We start from the raw sequence: 19,230 nt of genomic DNA on the forward strand, positions 1-19,230 counted from the left end.
GTCCTGATTAACATTGACCCTTAGTTTATTTCCTCTTGGCTGACCTGTAGTAGCTAATGACCTCCTGGTCATCTTTCTGTCCTTCTTTGGCATCCTGTGCCAGCTCTCTGACGCTCTTACTCTTGATCTCCTTCCCGCTGTCCTTCCAAAACAACCACACCTCCTCCTCATCCTCCTCTGACTCCACGGGACCCTCTCCAGACTCGACCTCAAACCGAGACAGTACCAGCCTGAGGAGAGAAATAAAGACTTTTAAATGGACCTAGCAACAAACAACTCATAATTATGACCTAGAATGTCAAATAATTTGGAACATTTCGTACATGTACAAAGTGTCACATATACATAATTTTCATGATGTTTTTTTCTTTGAAACACATTTTTTTTATCATGTGGAACCTATTACATGTCCTTAGCCATACAGAAAGACACAGATCATGTTCATCATTGCGTTTAATTGATTTAAAGTAGGTCACTTGCAAATCGAAGTATCCTGTGCAGCATTTTCAAACCATTGCTTAGTACTTATCAAGTGTGACCCAACACCTTAACTAAAAATGCAACTTTTAATGACTTCTGCAGTCTCAAAACTATTCAATCCCCTGAATAGAATCCCTCACAACTGCACAAATCTGTAAAACTAAGGGCTTCATTAGTTGCACCAGGTGTGCTTGAGCTAGAACACATGAAATATCTGAACTGGCTAGGTTTGTTGGGTGTCACATTTCACTGCATGTTAGAAATATGGTGCTGAAAATTCAGCTTTGCATCACAGGAATTAATTACATCTTAAGATATATTTGTAAATATGATTAAATAAATGCAGCATTGGTGAGCATAAGAGACTTTAACTAACATTATAATAAATAAAGATAATAACTAAATAATTCACCACACATAGCAATATTGCAAGTGCAAGTGAACCTGTATTTAATGCAGTCTTGGTTACATTCTCTTTTACGTGGTTCATAGTTTTCAAAAATGTCTCACTTGGTCTCTATAAGGATGTCAGCATTGGCGGGGTTCAGCACTGCGTTGCAGATCAGCTCCTGAGTTACTGGGATGGACTTGTTCATGGACACACACAGATCGGACAGGTAGTCCAGAAACCTAAACATAACAAGCACAACTACAACTGTAACTACATATCAACACACTTTCATTAAAGTATTGGTAGACTGTAGTAGACTGTTAGGTTAGGGTTAGTGTTAAATTGACATGTGCTTGCAAAGTTACTTATAGTCTGTTGGGTGAGCATCACAATAAAGTGTTAGCAGACCGTCTACTAATACTAATGAGAGTTAATTGACATGAAGTTACAAAGTTTCTTATAATTAGTAGAATGTCTAAAGTGGACCATAGAAATACAGTGTTACCCATTGAAACATTGCAGACTTCTATCCATCTATCTGGTTACCTATATGGTATATTAGAACAAAAAAGTGCTGCTCTTAAACTTTTAGATAGAAAAGCTCTTTTGTCTTTGCAGCACACTCTCTCCCACCTTGGTTCACGATTTTTCCTCACAAGGCTGACAAATGTGTCAATTTCTGCTGCCGTGATGTGCTTCTCCAAGAGTTTGCGGTTGTTGTGGAGGAGGGCCGTTATCGTATCCTCAGCCAACACGTCGTAGCCGATCTGTTTCTGCATGAAGCGGAACTGCTTGGCGATGTATTCCTAGACAGAGGGCACAAGGGGACAAAGTGACTCATTCTGTTCTTTCATACACCAGACCTGTCACCCATTCTCTTTTGGAGTTTTTCAATACACATTCACATGAGGATGAGGGATGAATCCATAAAAACTTTGAGGGGACGATGTAGTCTATAGCTTAAAGCCCCACAAGGATTGTTATTTAAAGTGATTAATAGTGTCAGCTAAATGACAAAATATTTGAGCTGTCAATCAGAGATAACGTATTAACTGAATCTCAAATCATAAAACTCATTACTTGAAAAAAAAAAACATTAACTGAAATAAAAATATTTTTAAGCTGGTTTCCAAGGCAACATTTCTCATTTTCATTTAAATTCGAAGTACTAAATTAAATAAACTAAACAAAAACTGAATAAAAAACTAAATAGACATACAGTATTTAAAAAAACTAATAAAAACACTGAAAAAAAATGAGGTTAACAATGTCTATTCGGTGCATTCAATCGCTTTCTAAAGTAAAAAATCTGGATATATTTGAGAAATACAGTAAAGGACTTTTTTTTCTTCTTTTTTTTTTTGAGAGTGAATTTGTGGGTGAACATGGGAACTTCCGCTGGCAAATAGAAAAAATAAACAATGTTAAATAAAACTAAATTCATTAAAAAAAAATTTTTTATTGCATTGGTTATTGCATTACCATTGAAAATTATATATTACAGAATTCTGAAACATTAAGTTTAAGTTAAAAGTTTAAGGTAAGGTAGCATAACATATAGTTTCTAGAAATGGTTCAAGAGCTTAAAAAGCATTCATTAGAGAGCTGTAAACCACATAAAGTCACAATCATGCCTGCAGGAACAGATAACATCTTGAAGTTCATGAATATATCTGATCAAATAAAAAAGAAGGCAAGCCAAATTTAAAGGCGTCCTTCACTGCTGGCAAAATGGCCTTTCAATAAAACCTGGCTGCCTACAGTAGAAAGTAAAAAAAAATGATTATGTATATTTAAATTGGTGCTACCTGACAAATGAAAACAGAGAAAAAAGCTTTTGTCTTCCTTTTTGCCAAATAGGCAGAAAAGCTTCAACACTCATAATGCACTGGACATGTTGCCATCCAAGGCCACTCCCATTCTGCTATGGATACTTACCAGTCAAATACAGTCTTGTTTTAGAAGGAAATACTTCTTAGCAAACTTTTACTCATATTGTTCTCGGGTGCAAGAATTCAAAGAGTAAATGTTCATCCGAAGTGAGTTAGCCTCCAGCAAGTTGTAGGCAGCAGCTAAAAGTGGCAAAGAATCGTAAATAGATTCCCCCTTCCATGTAAAGCACTTTGAGTACCCAGAATTACTATTATAATAAATACAGAGAGAACACCGCAATGGAAAGTCCGAAAAATTCTTCATGTTTATAGTAAGCCCTAGTACTTTCTAGGAGTTCTTGTTCACCTGTTGAAATGCAGTCCCACTATATATATATATATATATCAGTGGCGGCTGCTGGTCTTTCAAAGAGGGGACGCTGTATTAATGAATGAATGAACAAACGCATTTTTAGTCAATAAAATGTTAACACAATAGTACAAATTTGACCATTGATTTTTTTAACATTATAGGGGAAGCCGAGCTTCCCTTGCAGTCTTAAAGAAATCCCCACTGATTTATATATACAGGTCCTTCTCAAAAAATTAGCATATTGTGATAAAGTTCATTATTTTCCATAATGTAATGATAAAAATTAAACTTTCATATATTTTAGATTCATTGCACACCAACTGAAATATTTCAGGTCTTTTATTGTTTTAATACTGATGATTTTGGCATACAGCTCATGAAAACCCAAAATTCCTATCTCAAAAAATTAGCATATCATGAAAAGGGTCTCTAAACGAGCTATTAACCAATTCATCTGAATCAACTAATTAACTCTAAACACCTGCAAAAGATTCCTGAGGCTTTTAAAAACTCCCAGCCTGTTTCATTACTCAAAACCGCAATCATGGGTAAGACTCCCGACCTGACTGCTGTCCAGAAGGCCATCATTGACATTTTATTGACACAATTTTATGAGGTCTATGAGGTTGAAGGTTGAACTTCCACTTTGGCTGGTGTTCCTGCAGACCCACCTGGTTCTTCCTGTAGTCCTGCTGAGAATGTCGCAGCACACGGTAGCACAGTCTGCAGATGTGCCTGAAGGGGGCATGTCTCTGGTCACCCAGCTCCTCCAGACGCAACATGGGACCATCACCACTGTCTGTGAACGGGGCCTGAAGAAGCTTGAAGATCTATAGATGGAGGGAGAATGGAGACTGGACTGAATACTACTTCTGATGTATCTATAGCATCTAAACACAATCTCAGGAAACAACCAACCTAACCAAAAAGTTAAGAGGTTTAAGTTTGCAAAAGACTTGAGCCTTGACATTGAGCATTGACATCAAGATGATTGCAGATGTTCTAAAATCCATCATAACCAGTTTCTGTGGGATATTTAGTTAAAAAATAGAAAATTCTGACATTATTTTCGCCCTCTAATGTTATTCTAAACCTAAATATTTACATTTTGACATGTCTTTTAAACACTCCTAGAGGTGAAATGTGAGGAACTGAAGAAAATCCTACTTGTTTCAAGATATTCTGCTCTCTCATGAGTTTCTGCCGTTCACGGTTGGGTTTATTGACCATGATCTCCAACACATCCTGTCCATTGTTGGGAATGTCCACCACAAAAAACACAAGGTCCTCTAGAAGCTTAGTGACAAACCTAAACAAAGCAGAGAGAAAAGAATATCATGGTAATTATAATGTCAGGTTAAACACTTATCAGTGGCTATTCAACGACAAAATCTGTTGAAAATGTTGTATATTCTTATACACCGTAATCAATTGCTACACTGAAACAACATGAAGGGCCCTATTTTAACGATCTGAAACGCAAGTGTCATAGCGCAAAGCGCAAGTTACCTTGTGGGCGGATCCCGGCGCTGTTGCTATTTTCCCGTCGGGATAAATGCCTCTTGCGCCTGGCGCAAATCTAAAAGGGGTTGGTCTGAAGTAGCTTCATTATTCATAGCTGTGGTTTGGGCGTAACGGGACCTTACAAACCCACCCAAATTAGCTACGGTTAAACTGGCATATAATAATTTGGGTAAATGTGTAAGCTTTATGCCTATTTTCCCCATCGTCATGGATACAACAATGATTTCCCTCGTGTTTTAATATTTTTCCTTATAATAATGTATCATTTGCAAAAAGTTAAATGCATCTGTGTAGATGAGAGAATCATCTAGAGTGTATGCGCGTTGTTCACACTCTGTATTATGGCCAAGCATGCCCGCTTAAAATAGCATCGGGAAAAGGGTATAAAATAGTATAGGGAAAAGTCCGCTTTGTGTGGGTGCAAAATAGGAATGATACATGTGCCAGTGTACAAAGTCATTTGCGCCGGGTGCAAGATAGGGCCCGAAGTGTTAACAGAGGTCGCAGCAAAGCATTTAGTCAGGAGTCACTAAAGCACTTCCCCAGCACGTTCCTATTCCAGAAAGTCTCAGGGGTTGTACCTTCTTTCATTCTGGGTGATCGTGCCCTTCTCCAGTTTGCCAGCGATGGATGCCAACACTTTACTGGCATCGTTGGCAAAGTCTAGGTCCCTCACCTCAGCTGGAGGGACTGGCACAATGGCGAAGGCCTCTTTATCTTCTTTGACAGGTGATGTGCCAATCTGAAAGGGAAAACAAACTGTAATTGAGTGCAACACTAATATCACTGTATACCATGAGCAATGTTATGTTGAAGATGACATCTATTTTAATGCAGTTCCTACACATTTTTCATTCCAAAATTCCATAATTTCCTGACTCAAATTTTAGACCATATTTAAAGTAAATGGGACATCCACACAGCATTGTTTTCAGCATTATGTTTGAATACTGATCACCAAACAGCAAAGAACGGTCTGATTTAGACGATTGTTTGCTCATTTATCTGTTGCTGGTTTGAGTTGCACACACACACATTCATTTAGTGTTTCAAAACAGACTCGCTTATGGTAAAGAAAAACAATTTTGCGTAATGAAAATATGTGCCTTAAATTCATTTAGTGGGGTTCGATAATCACAAAACTGTCACTAAACTTTTGCCATGTCTCTGCTTGCATGATTTTTAGAATTAATATAATAACTTAATTTTATATATTAGAAAACTGAATAGGGGAAATAGTCTGGAAACACAAATATTTTCCAATATCGTTTTTTTCCCCATACTTATCAAGACCTGGAAATTACTCAAATCAAATGCATACTTTTCCAAACTGCGTAGGAACCACTTCCTGTTTCACCTAGATATTACTAAAATATTTCACCATAACATATTAATTATATTTAAAACATTTTAAATAATATTTCTTATTAATAATAATAATAAGCAACATTAAGTTGAAGACAATCATTATTATTATTATTATCATAACAATAATAATAATTTTAACAGTTGTTCAAACAATAATTCAGACAAACTGATTATTTGTTCAACACCCACCCGTAACATAACTGGCTTCTCCTCCTCTTTGTCGATGGGGTTGTTGGTGCTGTGGACCCATGTATTGGTGCACAAGTGCCTCAGTCTCACATATGAGTTCCTGGGGACGAAGCAATTGGTAAAAGACTTGATAACAATAATACACATAATTATATATTCAAATATATGATCTGCTTACTAAAAAAAAATATCAGAGAACACACATATTTTGCAGCGACTATGCGTGAGCATATCAGTGAACACCCCAGACCACTCGGTGAGTTTCACGTCTTTGTAAACTAAAGTTGAATGCGTTTATATGAATGATTGTTCCAATGCACCTATGAAACCATTGTATAGGTGGGGGGGTGCTAACACAGAAACCTAAAATTCTCGGGACAGCAGCATGTGTCCAAATTTTAATCTTAACCGTTCGATTTCATCAGAAACGATCTTAAAACAGGGCTATACTTGTAAAACGTCGAACTTACCCTTTAAATTGAATTTAATATTTATACATCTATATTTATTTATTTAGTGATTAATTCATAAAGGTAATCTGAATGGTAATTGATAACCTCCCTTAACCCTTGTTCAAGTCATGTGAACACCTTTAAAAGTCCCTAGGTTAGGTTCAGGACAGGTCACTGTGACCCCCCTAAACTCATGTGGTGTTGAATCCTACATTTAATGCCCGGTACACATTGTACAATTTTGGGCTGTCCCAAGCGAAAGACGACCAATCGTGTTGATTTCTGTGGTCGTGGCTTTTAAGCGGTGGTCATACGTCGTAGAGTGAGAGAGGTTCATAGACGGCCATTGTCACGGTCTTGTGACCAAAGATAGCCTGCCATCATTTTCTGACAGTGTCAGATTCAGATTGTTTTATTTAGTGCCATGTCAGCATCCAAGGCTATTTTCATGGCAAAAATTAAATTACAAAAATACAAATATCATATAAATACAATAAAAACAAAACAAAAACAAACATAGCAAGTCATGTTATACAAGATTTTTTAAATTAACATATGATTAAAAAAAATCCAAAACCTTTTCAGGCATAATCTTACTAAATAAGTCCTTAAGTGAGGAAACTTCATAAAAAAAAATTCTACTTGTATTAAGTCCAGGACAATCTAATAAAATACATTTAACAGTTAGGGGAATCTTACAAAACATGCATATAGTTAGGTCTTCAACTTTAAGCAAAAAAGCACGAGTCAAACTTGTATGAAGATCAAGTCTAGTTTTAAGAGTGATTAAAAAGTCTGTTTGTAATTTCCGGATGAGTTTCATTCTTAGCTTATTATTCTTGCACATATTCCACTCTTGCCACTTATTTAATATGTACCGATTAATAAACTGTCTAATATCTGAAGGAGGAATTTGACATTCATTAAAATTCCTGAATAAGAGCTTCGTTAGCAGCTGCATCAGCTCATTCATTTCCTGAAAGTACAACATGGCCTGGAACCCAGCAAAAGATAATAATGATTTTACCGACTTTACACCTACCTTCGAACCATCTGTGAATATAGGTACGTGAAAAGGGAATTAAATTGTATTTGGTCTAAAATGTTCAAATGTATATTTAAGTTCTCCAAATGTGATTTAATACGAATACCGAAGGATCTGATGTTCGGTTTGCTCTCATACAAGTGAATAAATTGTGGGTTGAAGACTGTAGAATAGGCTGGATTGGATTGATTTGTCTTTATCTTAATAGCATATTGGAACAGTGTAAGAAATTGAACATGATCGCGTTTGCTGCTACGACCTACATCCACTGACTAGCCAATAAAAACGCAACATGAAATAGCTCTTTTCCCTAGCCATGACTGCGCCCATATTCTCCTCTTTCACTTCCTCCTCTTTTTTTCAGCGCACATAAAAACCACATTGCCAAAGTGCGATCTTGCTTTATTTGTTTACCAGTAGCGCATGCTTTTTTCTTCTATACTAACTTACGTTGTAGCCTACAATTCAGTAGGTGCCATCATCATACAGACTATACGTAAATGTCCTACCGAAGTTTATTTGATCTATGTCGTACAGTGATTTGTAATGATTGCCGAATTGTGTCTGTAGCAGGCATAAGAGGATATGGCTGTGTGAGGCCACAAACTCACTGACCCACGTACAGACACCACAACTCTAATGTATGGAACATGATGTTGAAGTCAGATCTAATTGCATAATTTATGTTCAGGTGCTTCTGACATAAATAGTTATGAGCTTTAAGACTCGTGCATTTGCAGACTTAAGTTGTTGTGGTTATATTGCGCAATCCAAACCTGAACCTTTCCTGAGTTCATGCAGTTGACTCCAACAGTGCCTGCGGGGTAGCTACAGCAGTTACACACACAAACACACAAACCTACTGGCTATCAAAGCCTCTATTGTTCTTACTTAGTGTGTGTGGTGTTTAAACACACACACACCCCTACGAGGAAATCCAGTACCTGTCAGGCCGGATAGTTAATTCACTCTTTTTACTCCATCGCCACAAGCGTGCACCCGTTCACATTACTCTCTCACACTTTGGCAATGTTCACACAAGCAAAAATGTTCACACTGGAGCCAAATAGTTTTTTTTATGTTCATATGATATTTTAAACGTGCTTAGTGATGGAAAGAAATACTCTACCCATGATTTGGCTTCATTTTTGTGTATGTGTGTGTAAATAAGAGTGTAAACTTTAAAATATGTTGGCAACTCTAATGGTTGGGCTCATAATATATATATATATTTTTTTTTAAAGAATACTCTTATTCAGCGAAGTTGCATTACATTTATCAAAAGTGACAACAAAGCCATTTATTATGCTATGAAATATTTCCATTTTAAATAAATGCTTTTCTTTTAAACTTTCTCTTCTCCTCAATCCTGAAAAAAAATGTATCACATTTTCCACCAAAATATTAAGCAGCACAACTGTTTTCAACTTTGATAATAAGAAATGTTTTTTGAGCATCAAATCAGCAATTACAATAATTTCTGAAGTATCATGTGACACTAAAGACTGGAGTAATGATGCTGAAAATTTTGAAATTTTCCATCACAATAATAAATATATATTTTTAAAAAAATTTGAAATAGAAAAAAGTAAATATATAATTCACAATATTACTGTTTTTACTGCATCAAATAAATGCACCCTGAGTGACCATAAGATATTTAAAAACAATCTTACTGACCCCAAACTTTTGAAAAGTACAGAGTATGTATAAGGGAAAATTGAGAAGTCGAAGAATCTATCATTACAAATCTATTTCCATTTCTAAAAGGAATTTGTTTTTGTTTTTATATTTCATTCCAGAGCATATTTTTTGTTCTGAAACACTCAAAAAATAAATAAAAATGAGTCAGAAATCTGAAATGATTATTTAGTTCTCACGTGTGAAGGACAGTCCTTTCATGAGGATCTGATTTGGGCCTCGATCAACTGAGGCTTGAACGTGAACAAAGAGTCAGAGTTCATAGTTCTATTATTCACATCAGGAAATAAAACTGGACCTAATAGTGCACACAAACACACTCTGTCATAGGGGTGTGTGATATCACGATTTTTGAAGGGAGATTGTAAAGGTTGTCACTAAAAGAATAAAATAAAATAAAGTGAAAAAAGATTTACTTCGGCCTAATGTTGTTATCTTGTATTGCAGCATTTTTAAAACAGGAAAATTAGTTTGGCTATTTTAATCTTAAAAACCAACACGAAGAAAAACCCTGATAAAATTGTGGATCGTGATCCTGCCTGAAATAAAATGTGATGTGATATTTTTGCCATATCGCCCACCCCAACTCTGTCACACACATAAACACGTTTTAGATGGGCTACAAGTGGACATCAGACACCGTTGTATTCCTGGCACGGTTGCATAATCGCCTATGTGACTAACAGGCATACCTTTGTGTGTGTGTGTGTGTGTGTGTGTGTGTGTGTGTGTGTGTGTGTGTGTGTGTGTGTGTGTGTGTGTGTGTGTGTGTGTGTGTGTGTGTGTGTGTGTGTGTGTGTGTGTGTGTGTGTGTGTGTGTGTGTGTGTGTGTGTGTGTGTGTGTGTGTGTGTGTGTGTGTGTGTGCTCCCTTAGACTAATTAGTCACATCTACTATGTTCTGAGAGGGGCCGCTGGTGTGTGAGAACGAGGTCATTTTCAGGCCACACCTAAAGTCATGACTTTGAAAATCCTTGTTTCCTAAGATAAAACTTTAAGCTGATCTCTCTCACACACACTCACAGCATCCAGACATACCGGTATTAGATATTGCCACAGTTCAGCTTATTACACATTTGGCCGTTCCTGTCAGGAGTGTTGCATGAAATCCATTCAAAGCATGTGATTGAGAGGGCTGTATAATCGATGGATATGTTCAAAGCCGCAGGCTCAATATACAAAGAAGCAGCTATTGATTCAAGATGCACAAACACACATCCATCATTCTTACATCATTAGCTCATGCTCACACAAATCAGACTGTATTTAAATAGAAACAAAAGATGGGTGAATCTCATGAAACCTGTCAAGAAAATGTCCAGGTCATCACAAAATCATCAGAAGTTAATAAGAAACTTATTTTTAGGCCACTTCATTTATTTTATTTTTTATATAATGCAAAAAAGTCTGCAATGCAACAATAGAAAACATTTTAATTGTAATGTATTTAATATTAATTTATAAATGAATGAATGAATGAATGAAAGAACGTATATATGTGTGTGTGTGCGTGTGTGTGTGTGTGTGTGTGTGTGTGTGTGTGTGTGTATATATATATATTCTAAATCAACAAAATACTAAAATTACGTATAAATACAATTTGATGAGAATGACGAAAATTATAAACAATGAGAATTTAATTGAGAATTAAATAAACTAATTAATTATCATGAAAATAATAATAAATAAAATGGCACAATGGAAAACATGTTAAACGCTAAAATAAAACACTCGCATACATACATACACACGCACCGGGGGTGTATATATATATATATATATATATATATATATATATATATATATACACACACATTGTATATGAGAACATGTCCATACATTTACACACACACACATATATATATGCATATTATGTTCTCATGTGATTCACTCATTAAATGCTAAAACAGAATTCCCCCTACTATGTTCTGCTTCTGAGCAGTAAGAAAGATTACTTTATAAAAACACTTTCCAAGTGATTGCTCATATATATAAGGGAATATGGTGGTGGGTGGTTACGCAACTTCTGGCTTCTATTTTAACAACATGTTTCAACAACATGGAAAGATATCATGCTGGCAAAGTGCATGGTCACCCTGGTTTCCTGCCTCCGCACCCTGTCGGGACTTTCCTGGCTATTTTCAGAAAGAAAAGTCAGAATTTGCAGGTATCTGGATGAGGCAACACACACACACACACACACACACACACACACACACACACACACACACACACACACACACACACACACACACACACACACACACATACACACACACACACACACACACAGAGAATGTGACACGTGCACTCTCCACCCTGGAAGCATTTGGGTTCTAAAGGAGGTGTGAGTACACATGTGATCTAATGTGTGCAGTTTTCCATCTCTCTCCTGTTCTGTCACGCATGATTCATTGAGGCAACAGATCTTTTATAGTTAAAAACAATCAAGAGATGCAAGACATCTAGAGATGAGATCGACTTTCAGCGCCAGGGAGATGCGTGTTTGCCAAACTACATCTTTCCTGTGACTTATATCCATAGCCATATGCATCATATACACTAGTTTGTCTTCTCTTTATGTTCATTTAGAGTTGTTTACAACTTAAACAACATAATCAGCCACTGTCTGCCATTGGTCAAATCTTGAGTTTGATCTTATTTCACACCTCATAACTTTTTCTGGCAACAGAAATGAAATAAGAGAAATGAATCTAGCGTGTATGGTGTGAATGCATCAGAAACAGGAACATTTACACGTCACCCTTCCTCCTAAAAATGAGACACTTATTTTTTGCATTGTTCAATTATTGTAATTAATTTCCCCTCAAATTCTCTGTTATACTGTAAGGTTTTTTTTGTGCAATTCTATTTACTCTCAATAACATTTAGGCCTGTAGTAATATTTACATCTACAGTTAAACATTACACATTAAACTGTAAACATATTTTTATTTAAATCAATCAAATCAAAACCAATATTATATAATATATAAATAATACATCATTATTTACTAAAAAAAAGAGCACTATTTTTGCATAAGGGTGAGAATTTGGAAGTAAAATATGCTCAACTGCTATAAAAAATATTCATTAGTTAACTAAAGTAATTATAATGGACTTAAAACTACCATCATTTTCTTTAAGCAAGAGGTCATTTCAATTTTGTCTGTAAACCTATGGTTAAAAATGTAGATTTAAAGGGATAGTTCACCCAAAAATGAAAATACATAGAAGATATTTTGAAAAAAGTTGGTAATTAAACAGTCGATGGTCCCCATTGACTTCCATACTATTTTTTTTTCCTCCATACTATGGAAGTCAATGGGGCCCATAAACTGTATTGTTACCTAGATTATTCAAAATATCTTTTGTGTTCTGCAGAACAAAGAAACTCATACAGGTTTGGAACCTGAGGGTAAATAAATGATGACCGAATTTTCATTCTTGGGTGAACAATCTCTTAAAGCTCTTCAAAAGGGTTTTTATATCAATTAATGACCAATAGTTTTGAAATGTAACATTAAAACCTGTACAAGGTTATACCCTGACTTTTTTGGTATCCAATTTGACTTTGGTTTGTACCTGGGTACGAGGGAGTCTCCTCCTCTGAGGGTGGTCGGATCCAGCTCAAATATGGAGGAGATGTCATTGCCATCGGGGACGGACACAAGGCTGTACATGACCTTCTCGTTGGGTGTGCGCAGACGTGCTCGCAGGGCATCATGTTCCGAGTCCAGCTAGTGGAGAGAGGAGACATTGTAACCATAGAGATACATCACCAGGGTCGTTGTATTGATTATGTGACTGAGATGAAAACTGCTCTTAAGTGATGCCATTAGCCAACATTAGCCATCTTTGATTCGTGACATGTTTACAACTCTGCATGTGACCTGAAATTTCTCAAAGCCCTCATGCACATACAGTTACAAGAACATGAGGAAGAATATGGAATCTCTTGATGAGTCACATGTGGGTTACAACAAAACAAGTATTTAGTAGTCAATAATAAAGGTAACTGTTGTTGATTCTTAGTTACCTTCAAAGAAACTCATTTAGATTTTATAAACTTGACCTAAGGGTCCGTTATCGCCAAACATAATGATTAACTTGAGATTTGTGTGCAGAGCTTATTAAGTTCATGCACACAAGCAACAGGAGGGACTGATGCTATATATCAAACCATGGTGTTATACTGCCACCTACAGGTGCTGTGTTCACACTGCTCAAACTGGTTTACCCGTACCTATAGCGTCACCATGTGGTTGGTTAAAGACGACATTTTAGAAATTATTGAACACCAAATGTCAAATAAAATCAATAAAAAAATAAATGATCTTTTCTGTGGTTTCTGCAGGTTTTACGAAGGCAAGATATTTTCAAGACCTTTTTAAGACTAAGTAAAGAAAATGTATGAAATATATTGAAGGAAATACAATACGTCAATATGTTCGCTACATGAAACGTCTAGGGAGAAACACAATTAGTTGTATGTATTAGCAGCACTTCAGAGTTTGGAGTTTGATTCGCTCTGTTTTTAACAACTAGAATATGGACATAACTTTTACTGTATCTTCTAATTACACCTCAATAAAAGTGATGTTCTTCCTCAAGATTTTTGTTTCGTTTTCCAATGCAGTTTTCTAAAGATTTTTAAATCAAGATTCATTTACTGGAGATTTAATGATTTAACTGGAGAAAAAATAAATGTATATATATATAAAAAATAATTTGACCTGTCCCTGATTTTCTTATTATAAAAATCTGTAATACAATTCAAGGGTTTAAAAACAGAAATGTTATGCTTGTATTTTTTTTTAAAGCACTTACATATTTTTTTCCCTTCAGGCTGTTAAAGTTGTAATTTTTTTGGTGGGACAACTGTGCTAGGTGAATAAACTAGTTATTCATCACCAATGCAATTCCTGTGTTTTGGATTTTTCTCTGTATGTAAACAGTCTCCTTTCTGTTTCCATGCAAAAGTTTGTTTTATTTGAACATGATAGTTATAATACTTGATATAAATTTGCACAGAAAAAGTTGGTAGACATTTTACATTTTTAATTACTAAAATGTAGCTATACTTTTGAAACAATGTAACAATTTTGTCTTTTAATAATAATAATAATAATAATAATAATAACTTAGACTTATTTAGCGCCTTTCATGGTACCCAAGGTCGCTTAACAAAATAGGGGGTTGGGGGTCAAAGGACTTCGTGAAAAGAAATGTTTTGAGGAGCATTTTGAACATAGGCATTGGCAGAGACAGCCCTGTCCCCAAAAGTCCGCAACCTGGTGCGGGGTGTCCAGCAGGACCTTGTCAGAGGACCGCAGGGAATGTGACTGAGTGTAGGAGTGGAGGAGATCTGTGAGGTATTTTGGTGTGAGTCCATGGAGAGATTTTTAAGTGAGCTGGAGGATCTTGTAGGTGATGCGTGACTTGACTGGCAACCAGTGGAGCAGTTGGAGAATGGGAGTGATATGCTGCCAGGGCTTTGTGTGGGTTAGAACCCTGGCAGCAGAGTTCTGGACATACTGGAGTCTGCTAAGGGCCTTGGTGGGCAGTACAGACAGGACACCATTGCAGCAATCCAGATGGGAGGTGATGAAGGCATGGATGAGTGTCTCAGTTACTGAATGTTTAAGTGAAGGCCGGAGTCGTGAGATGTTTCTGAGGTGGTAATAGGCAGACTTGGTGATGTTGTTGATGTGGGACCAGAAGGAGAGAGTGGTGTCCAGGATGACGCCCTAGTTGCGCACCTCAGGAGACGGGGAAATGGAGCAGCCATCCACAACCAGGGCCAGGTCTCCAACTTTCCTGAGCAGTGGTGCAGGGGCCACCACTATGAGTTCTGTCTTATTACTGTTGAGTTTGAGAAGGTTTGTGGTCATCCATGATTTGAGCTCCTGCAGACAGTTGACAAATTGTGTGGGTGGGAGCTGGGAGGAGGGGTTTGTGCTAATATAAAGTTGAGTGTCATCGGCGTAGCAGTGGAAGTTGAGTCCATGTTTACAGATAATATGACCTAGGGTTAGTATGTAAATGGTGAACAGCAGAGGACCAAGCACAGAGCCCTGGGGCATGCCATGGTTGTCAGGTGCTGTATCCGAGTTGGAGCCATTTAGGATGATGAATTGTTTCCGGTCTCTGTGCTGTGCCTCTGAGGCTGATGAGCTCAGAGACACGGTGAAGAAGGATGGTATGGGAAACTGTATCAAAAGCTGCAGATAGGTCAAGGAGGATGAGGATGGTGATGAGGTCATTGTCAGCAGCAAGCAGGAAGCCATTAGTGATTTTGATATGGGCGGTCTCAGTGCTATGGTGGGTTCTGAAACCAGATTGGAGGGGTTCGAAGAGCTCATGGTGGGACATGTGATGTTGAAGCTGGGCAGCCACTGCTCTTTCCAGGATTTTGCTGAGGAAAGGGAGGGTGGAGATTGGATGATAGTTGTTGGGGTCGTCTGGGTCTGAGCCTGGCTTTTTGAGAGTGGGGATGACTGCCGCCATTTTAAAGCTGGATGGTACCATACCAGAGGCAAGAGATGCATTTATGATGTTTTCCATTGGGTGGCAGAGGATGGGCAGACAGGCCTTGACCAGGGTGGTGGGCATTGGGTCAAGAATGCAGGTTGAAGTCTTGGCTGATTTGACCAGTTTTGTTACTTGGTCGGCATCCAGTGGAGAGAAGGCGGATAGGCACCACTGAGGTGAGCGGGCATCTGAGTGGTGAGAATCCTGTTGGGGCAGTGTGAGGCAGGGGGAGAGCCCAGGAGACTGGCGCTGCCAGTGGATGGTGACCACTTTCTGCTGGAAAAAATCCAGGAACCCGGAGCGGAGGTCAGCTGCATCTGAGGGTTTAGCGGCATCCGGAGGGTGAAGAAGACGGTTGATCGTGGAGAAGAGCAATTTGGGGTATTTTTGTTGGTTACTGATGAGTGTGGAGTAATACCTTGTTTTAGACTGAGAAAGGGCTTCTTTGTAGTTCGTGATGTTTTCTTTAAATGCTTCACGATAGACAGTGAGACCGGATTTTCTGTATCGTCTCTCAAGCCTACGTCCCTATGGTCTTCATCCTGCGGAGCTCAGCGGTGAACCAGGGGGCAGGATGAGAGAAAGACACGTAATGCATGGTGAGAGGAGCTACAAAGTCCAGGCTGAGAGAGAGGGCACGGTTGTAGTGTTCAACCATGCCATCAACTGTTTGGTAGGGGTGGTGGGTGGCGAGGTGGGTCGCTAGGGATTTTTGGTAATAGAAATAAAGCAGAACACACACACACACACACACAAATATATACATATATATATATATATACATATATATATACACACATATATATATACATATATATATATATACATATATATATACATATATACATATATATATATATATATATATATATATATATATATATATATATATATATATATATATATATATATATATATATATATATTAGATGCATAATGAAATGAAAATTACAAATGTTCCCTTGGCAACTAACTGAAAAAAATATTTAAGGTTGAAGGACTAACACTGCTAAAACTAAATCTAAAATAAATTCATTAAAACTATTCAAAAATATCACAATTTGTTTTTAAATAACGAAAGCACATAACAAAAAAACTTAAACTAAAATGAATGAAACATAAAAAAAGAAAAAAAAGAAGCTAATTCAAATTATTACATTATATAGATAATATTACAATAACACTGATTGTAACTGTATTTTGCCCACAAATGCTGTTGATAGATCTTGTACAGACCCAGATTTTAAAGATATAATGAGCAACAGAATCAAACAAAGTTACAAAAAAAACACAGACAATTCACAACAGTTATGCAAAGAGGATTATGGGAAACAGAACTAAAGAGGCAGTGAGTGAGACAGGGGCATTCTTTGATTTTGGCATTTGACTCGAAGATGAAGGTATAAGCTTGGTAAATGAGCAGGTCTAATTATCAACAGGTGCTAGACATCATTCCCGTTAAAAGCATCTTGAATAACTGATAGTACCTGAAAGTTAAAAGGTGAAAAATCCGCCACCTGAAGCAGGAAATCAAAAACAAAATAAACAGCCAACAGTTTAGTTAAGCTTCCAGCACACCGTATGCAAACACACAGTACACAAGACAGAGTTAAAACTGCTTACAGATGAACGTGATTCCTGTGACTCCTCCACATAGTCAGGATTAACCTGTGAACAGATACAAATAATTAAAAACATTCTCAAAATGAGTAATCAGATCATTCTATTTGACAGGTAACTGATCAGGATATGAATTGATTTATTAAGCACAACTTTATAAAGAAAGTCCTGATCTTTGAACGGGTTTACTTGGTAAGCAGGATATGTTTTGGAACTTGACATATAAGATTTTCCTTTCTTCAAAGCTTAAGGTCCACATGATTTCAAAATTTTACATAACACATTCCTGGTCCAACTGTTTTTATTCTAAAGAAAAAAATCTTAGCAACTGGGTTATTATTATCATTATTATTCTGCTAATTTAAATGAAGATGAAATTAAAAAACTTAAATATTAGATGGAAAAACTCAGTTAGAAAATTCAGTTAGTTGCTAAAGCAACATTTCTATATTTAATTTAGTTTAAGCTGAAGCAGTAAAACTACTAACTGAAAAAAACTGAACTAAAAGTGAAACAAAATGAATAATAGCAATATTTTTAAATATATTTATAATAAAATTTACATTCAGTTAGCACATAATAAAAACAAAATATTAAAATTTTACAATTTTAAATACTATAATAGTATATAAAAAATATATCATTAAAATTCATAAACTTTCATCAAAATGTATTAACTTTTTCCACCTATTAAATTAATTTTAATTTTCAAATCCTTAAAGGGATAGTTCACCTAAAAATGAAAATTCTGTCAGTAGTTATTCACCCTGATATTGTTCCAACCCTGTAAGACTTTCGTTCATCTTCGGAACACAAATTAAGATATTTTTGATGAAATCTGAGAGCTGGCTCACTCCTTCATAGGCTTCTAGGTAATTGATGACTTCATGACGCTCACGATTGTTTGATGGGAAATTGTAAGCCATTCATTTTGTTGCATTGGTAAAGCACTTTTACATTTTCTCACGATTCGGACAGCCAGGAAATGCACACTTTAGAACCATTTTAAACACTACATCGAGACCCATCTGCGTCATCTTCTCAGTTCTCGCGCATGCGTCATGGCGCTCTCGTGAACTCACGTCAGAGGCCCACACAGAAGAAAATGAAAAGTTGAATAAAGTCGTTATTTTTGTTAGATTTTTGAACACAAAACGTATTCTTGTCACTTGATAAACTTAAAGTTGAGCCACTATAGTCACATGGACTATTTTAACAATGTCTTTACTAACTTTTCTGGGATGGCAGATATCAATTACCTACAGTAAAAGCCTATGAAGGAGTGAGCCAGCTCTCAGATTTCATCAAAAATATCTTAATTTGTGTTCCGAAGATGAACGAAAGTCTTACAGGGTTGGAACAACATGAGGGCGAGTAATTACTGACAGAATTTTCATTTTTGGATGAACTAACCCTTTAAATGGAAATCTGTCATTTTCTGTTGCATATCCTGTCAATTTTTTAAGTAAAAAGGGCTGCTGATGTAAAAAGAATAAACTACTTGACTTTTTGATTGTTATAGGCTAGATATTCCAGTATATATCTCAGGTTTAGGTCCAAATATCCTTAAACATATCTGTCTACCCGACCATGTTCAAAGACCAGTACCCTAAATGCGGTTAAACCTGCACTATGTAAGATTTAACCAATTTGGCTTCCAACTGAGCAAAAATTAGCTCAAATG

At 36.6% G+C, this 19,230-nt stretch overlaps 1 protein-coding gene across 5 annotated transcripts in view; it reads right to left on the reverse strand.

The window, feature by feature from the left end:
* The window catches only part of itpr1b (inositol 1,4,5-trisphosphate receptor, type 1b), a 140,791-nt gene that overhangs the window by 88,499 nt on the left and 33,062 nt on the right, over positions 1-19,230 (reverse strand). For all 5 annotated transcript variants that reach the window (XM_077203976.1, XM_077203979.1, XM_077203977.1 and 2 more), the window contains 10 exons: positions 17,550-17,594; positions 17,414-17,443; positions 12,978-13,132; positions 6,197-6,296; positions 5,221-5,381; positions 4,283-4,424; positions 3,787-3,945; positions 1,505-1,677; positions 991-1,110; positions 45-230 (listed from right to left, as the gene is read on the reverse strand). In XM_077203976.1, the coding sequence (XP_077060091.1) occupies positions 45-230; positions 991-1,110; positions 1,505-1,677; positions 3,787-3,945; positions 4,283-4,424; positions 5,221-5,381; positions 6,197-6,296; positions 12,978-13,132; positions 17,414-17,443; positions 17,550-17,594 (1,271 nt within the window). The remainder of the gene's footprint in view (positions 1-44; positions 231-990; positions 1,111-1,504; positions 1,678-3,786; positions 3,946-4,282; positions 4,425-5,220; positions 5,382-6,196; positions 6,297-12,977; positions 13,133-17,413; positions 17,444-17,549; positions 17,595-19,230) is intronic.

The sequence above is a fragment of the Siphateles boraxobius genome, unplaced genomic scaffold, assembly GCF_051911475.1.
Source record: "Siphateles boraxobius isolate OS27281-9 unplaced genomic scaffold, OSU_SipBor_1 5, whole genome shotgun sequence".
In the NCBI taxonomy this organism is placed as follows: Eukaryota; Metazoa; Chordata; class Actinopteri; order Cypriniformes; family Leuciscidae; genus Siphateles; species Siphateles boraxobius.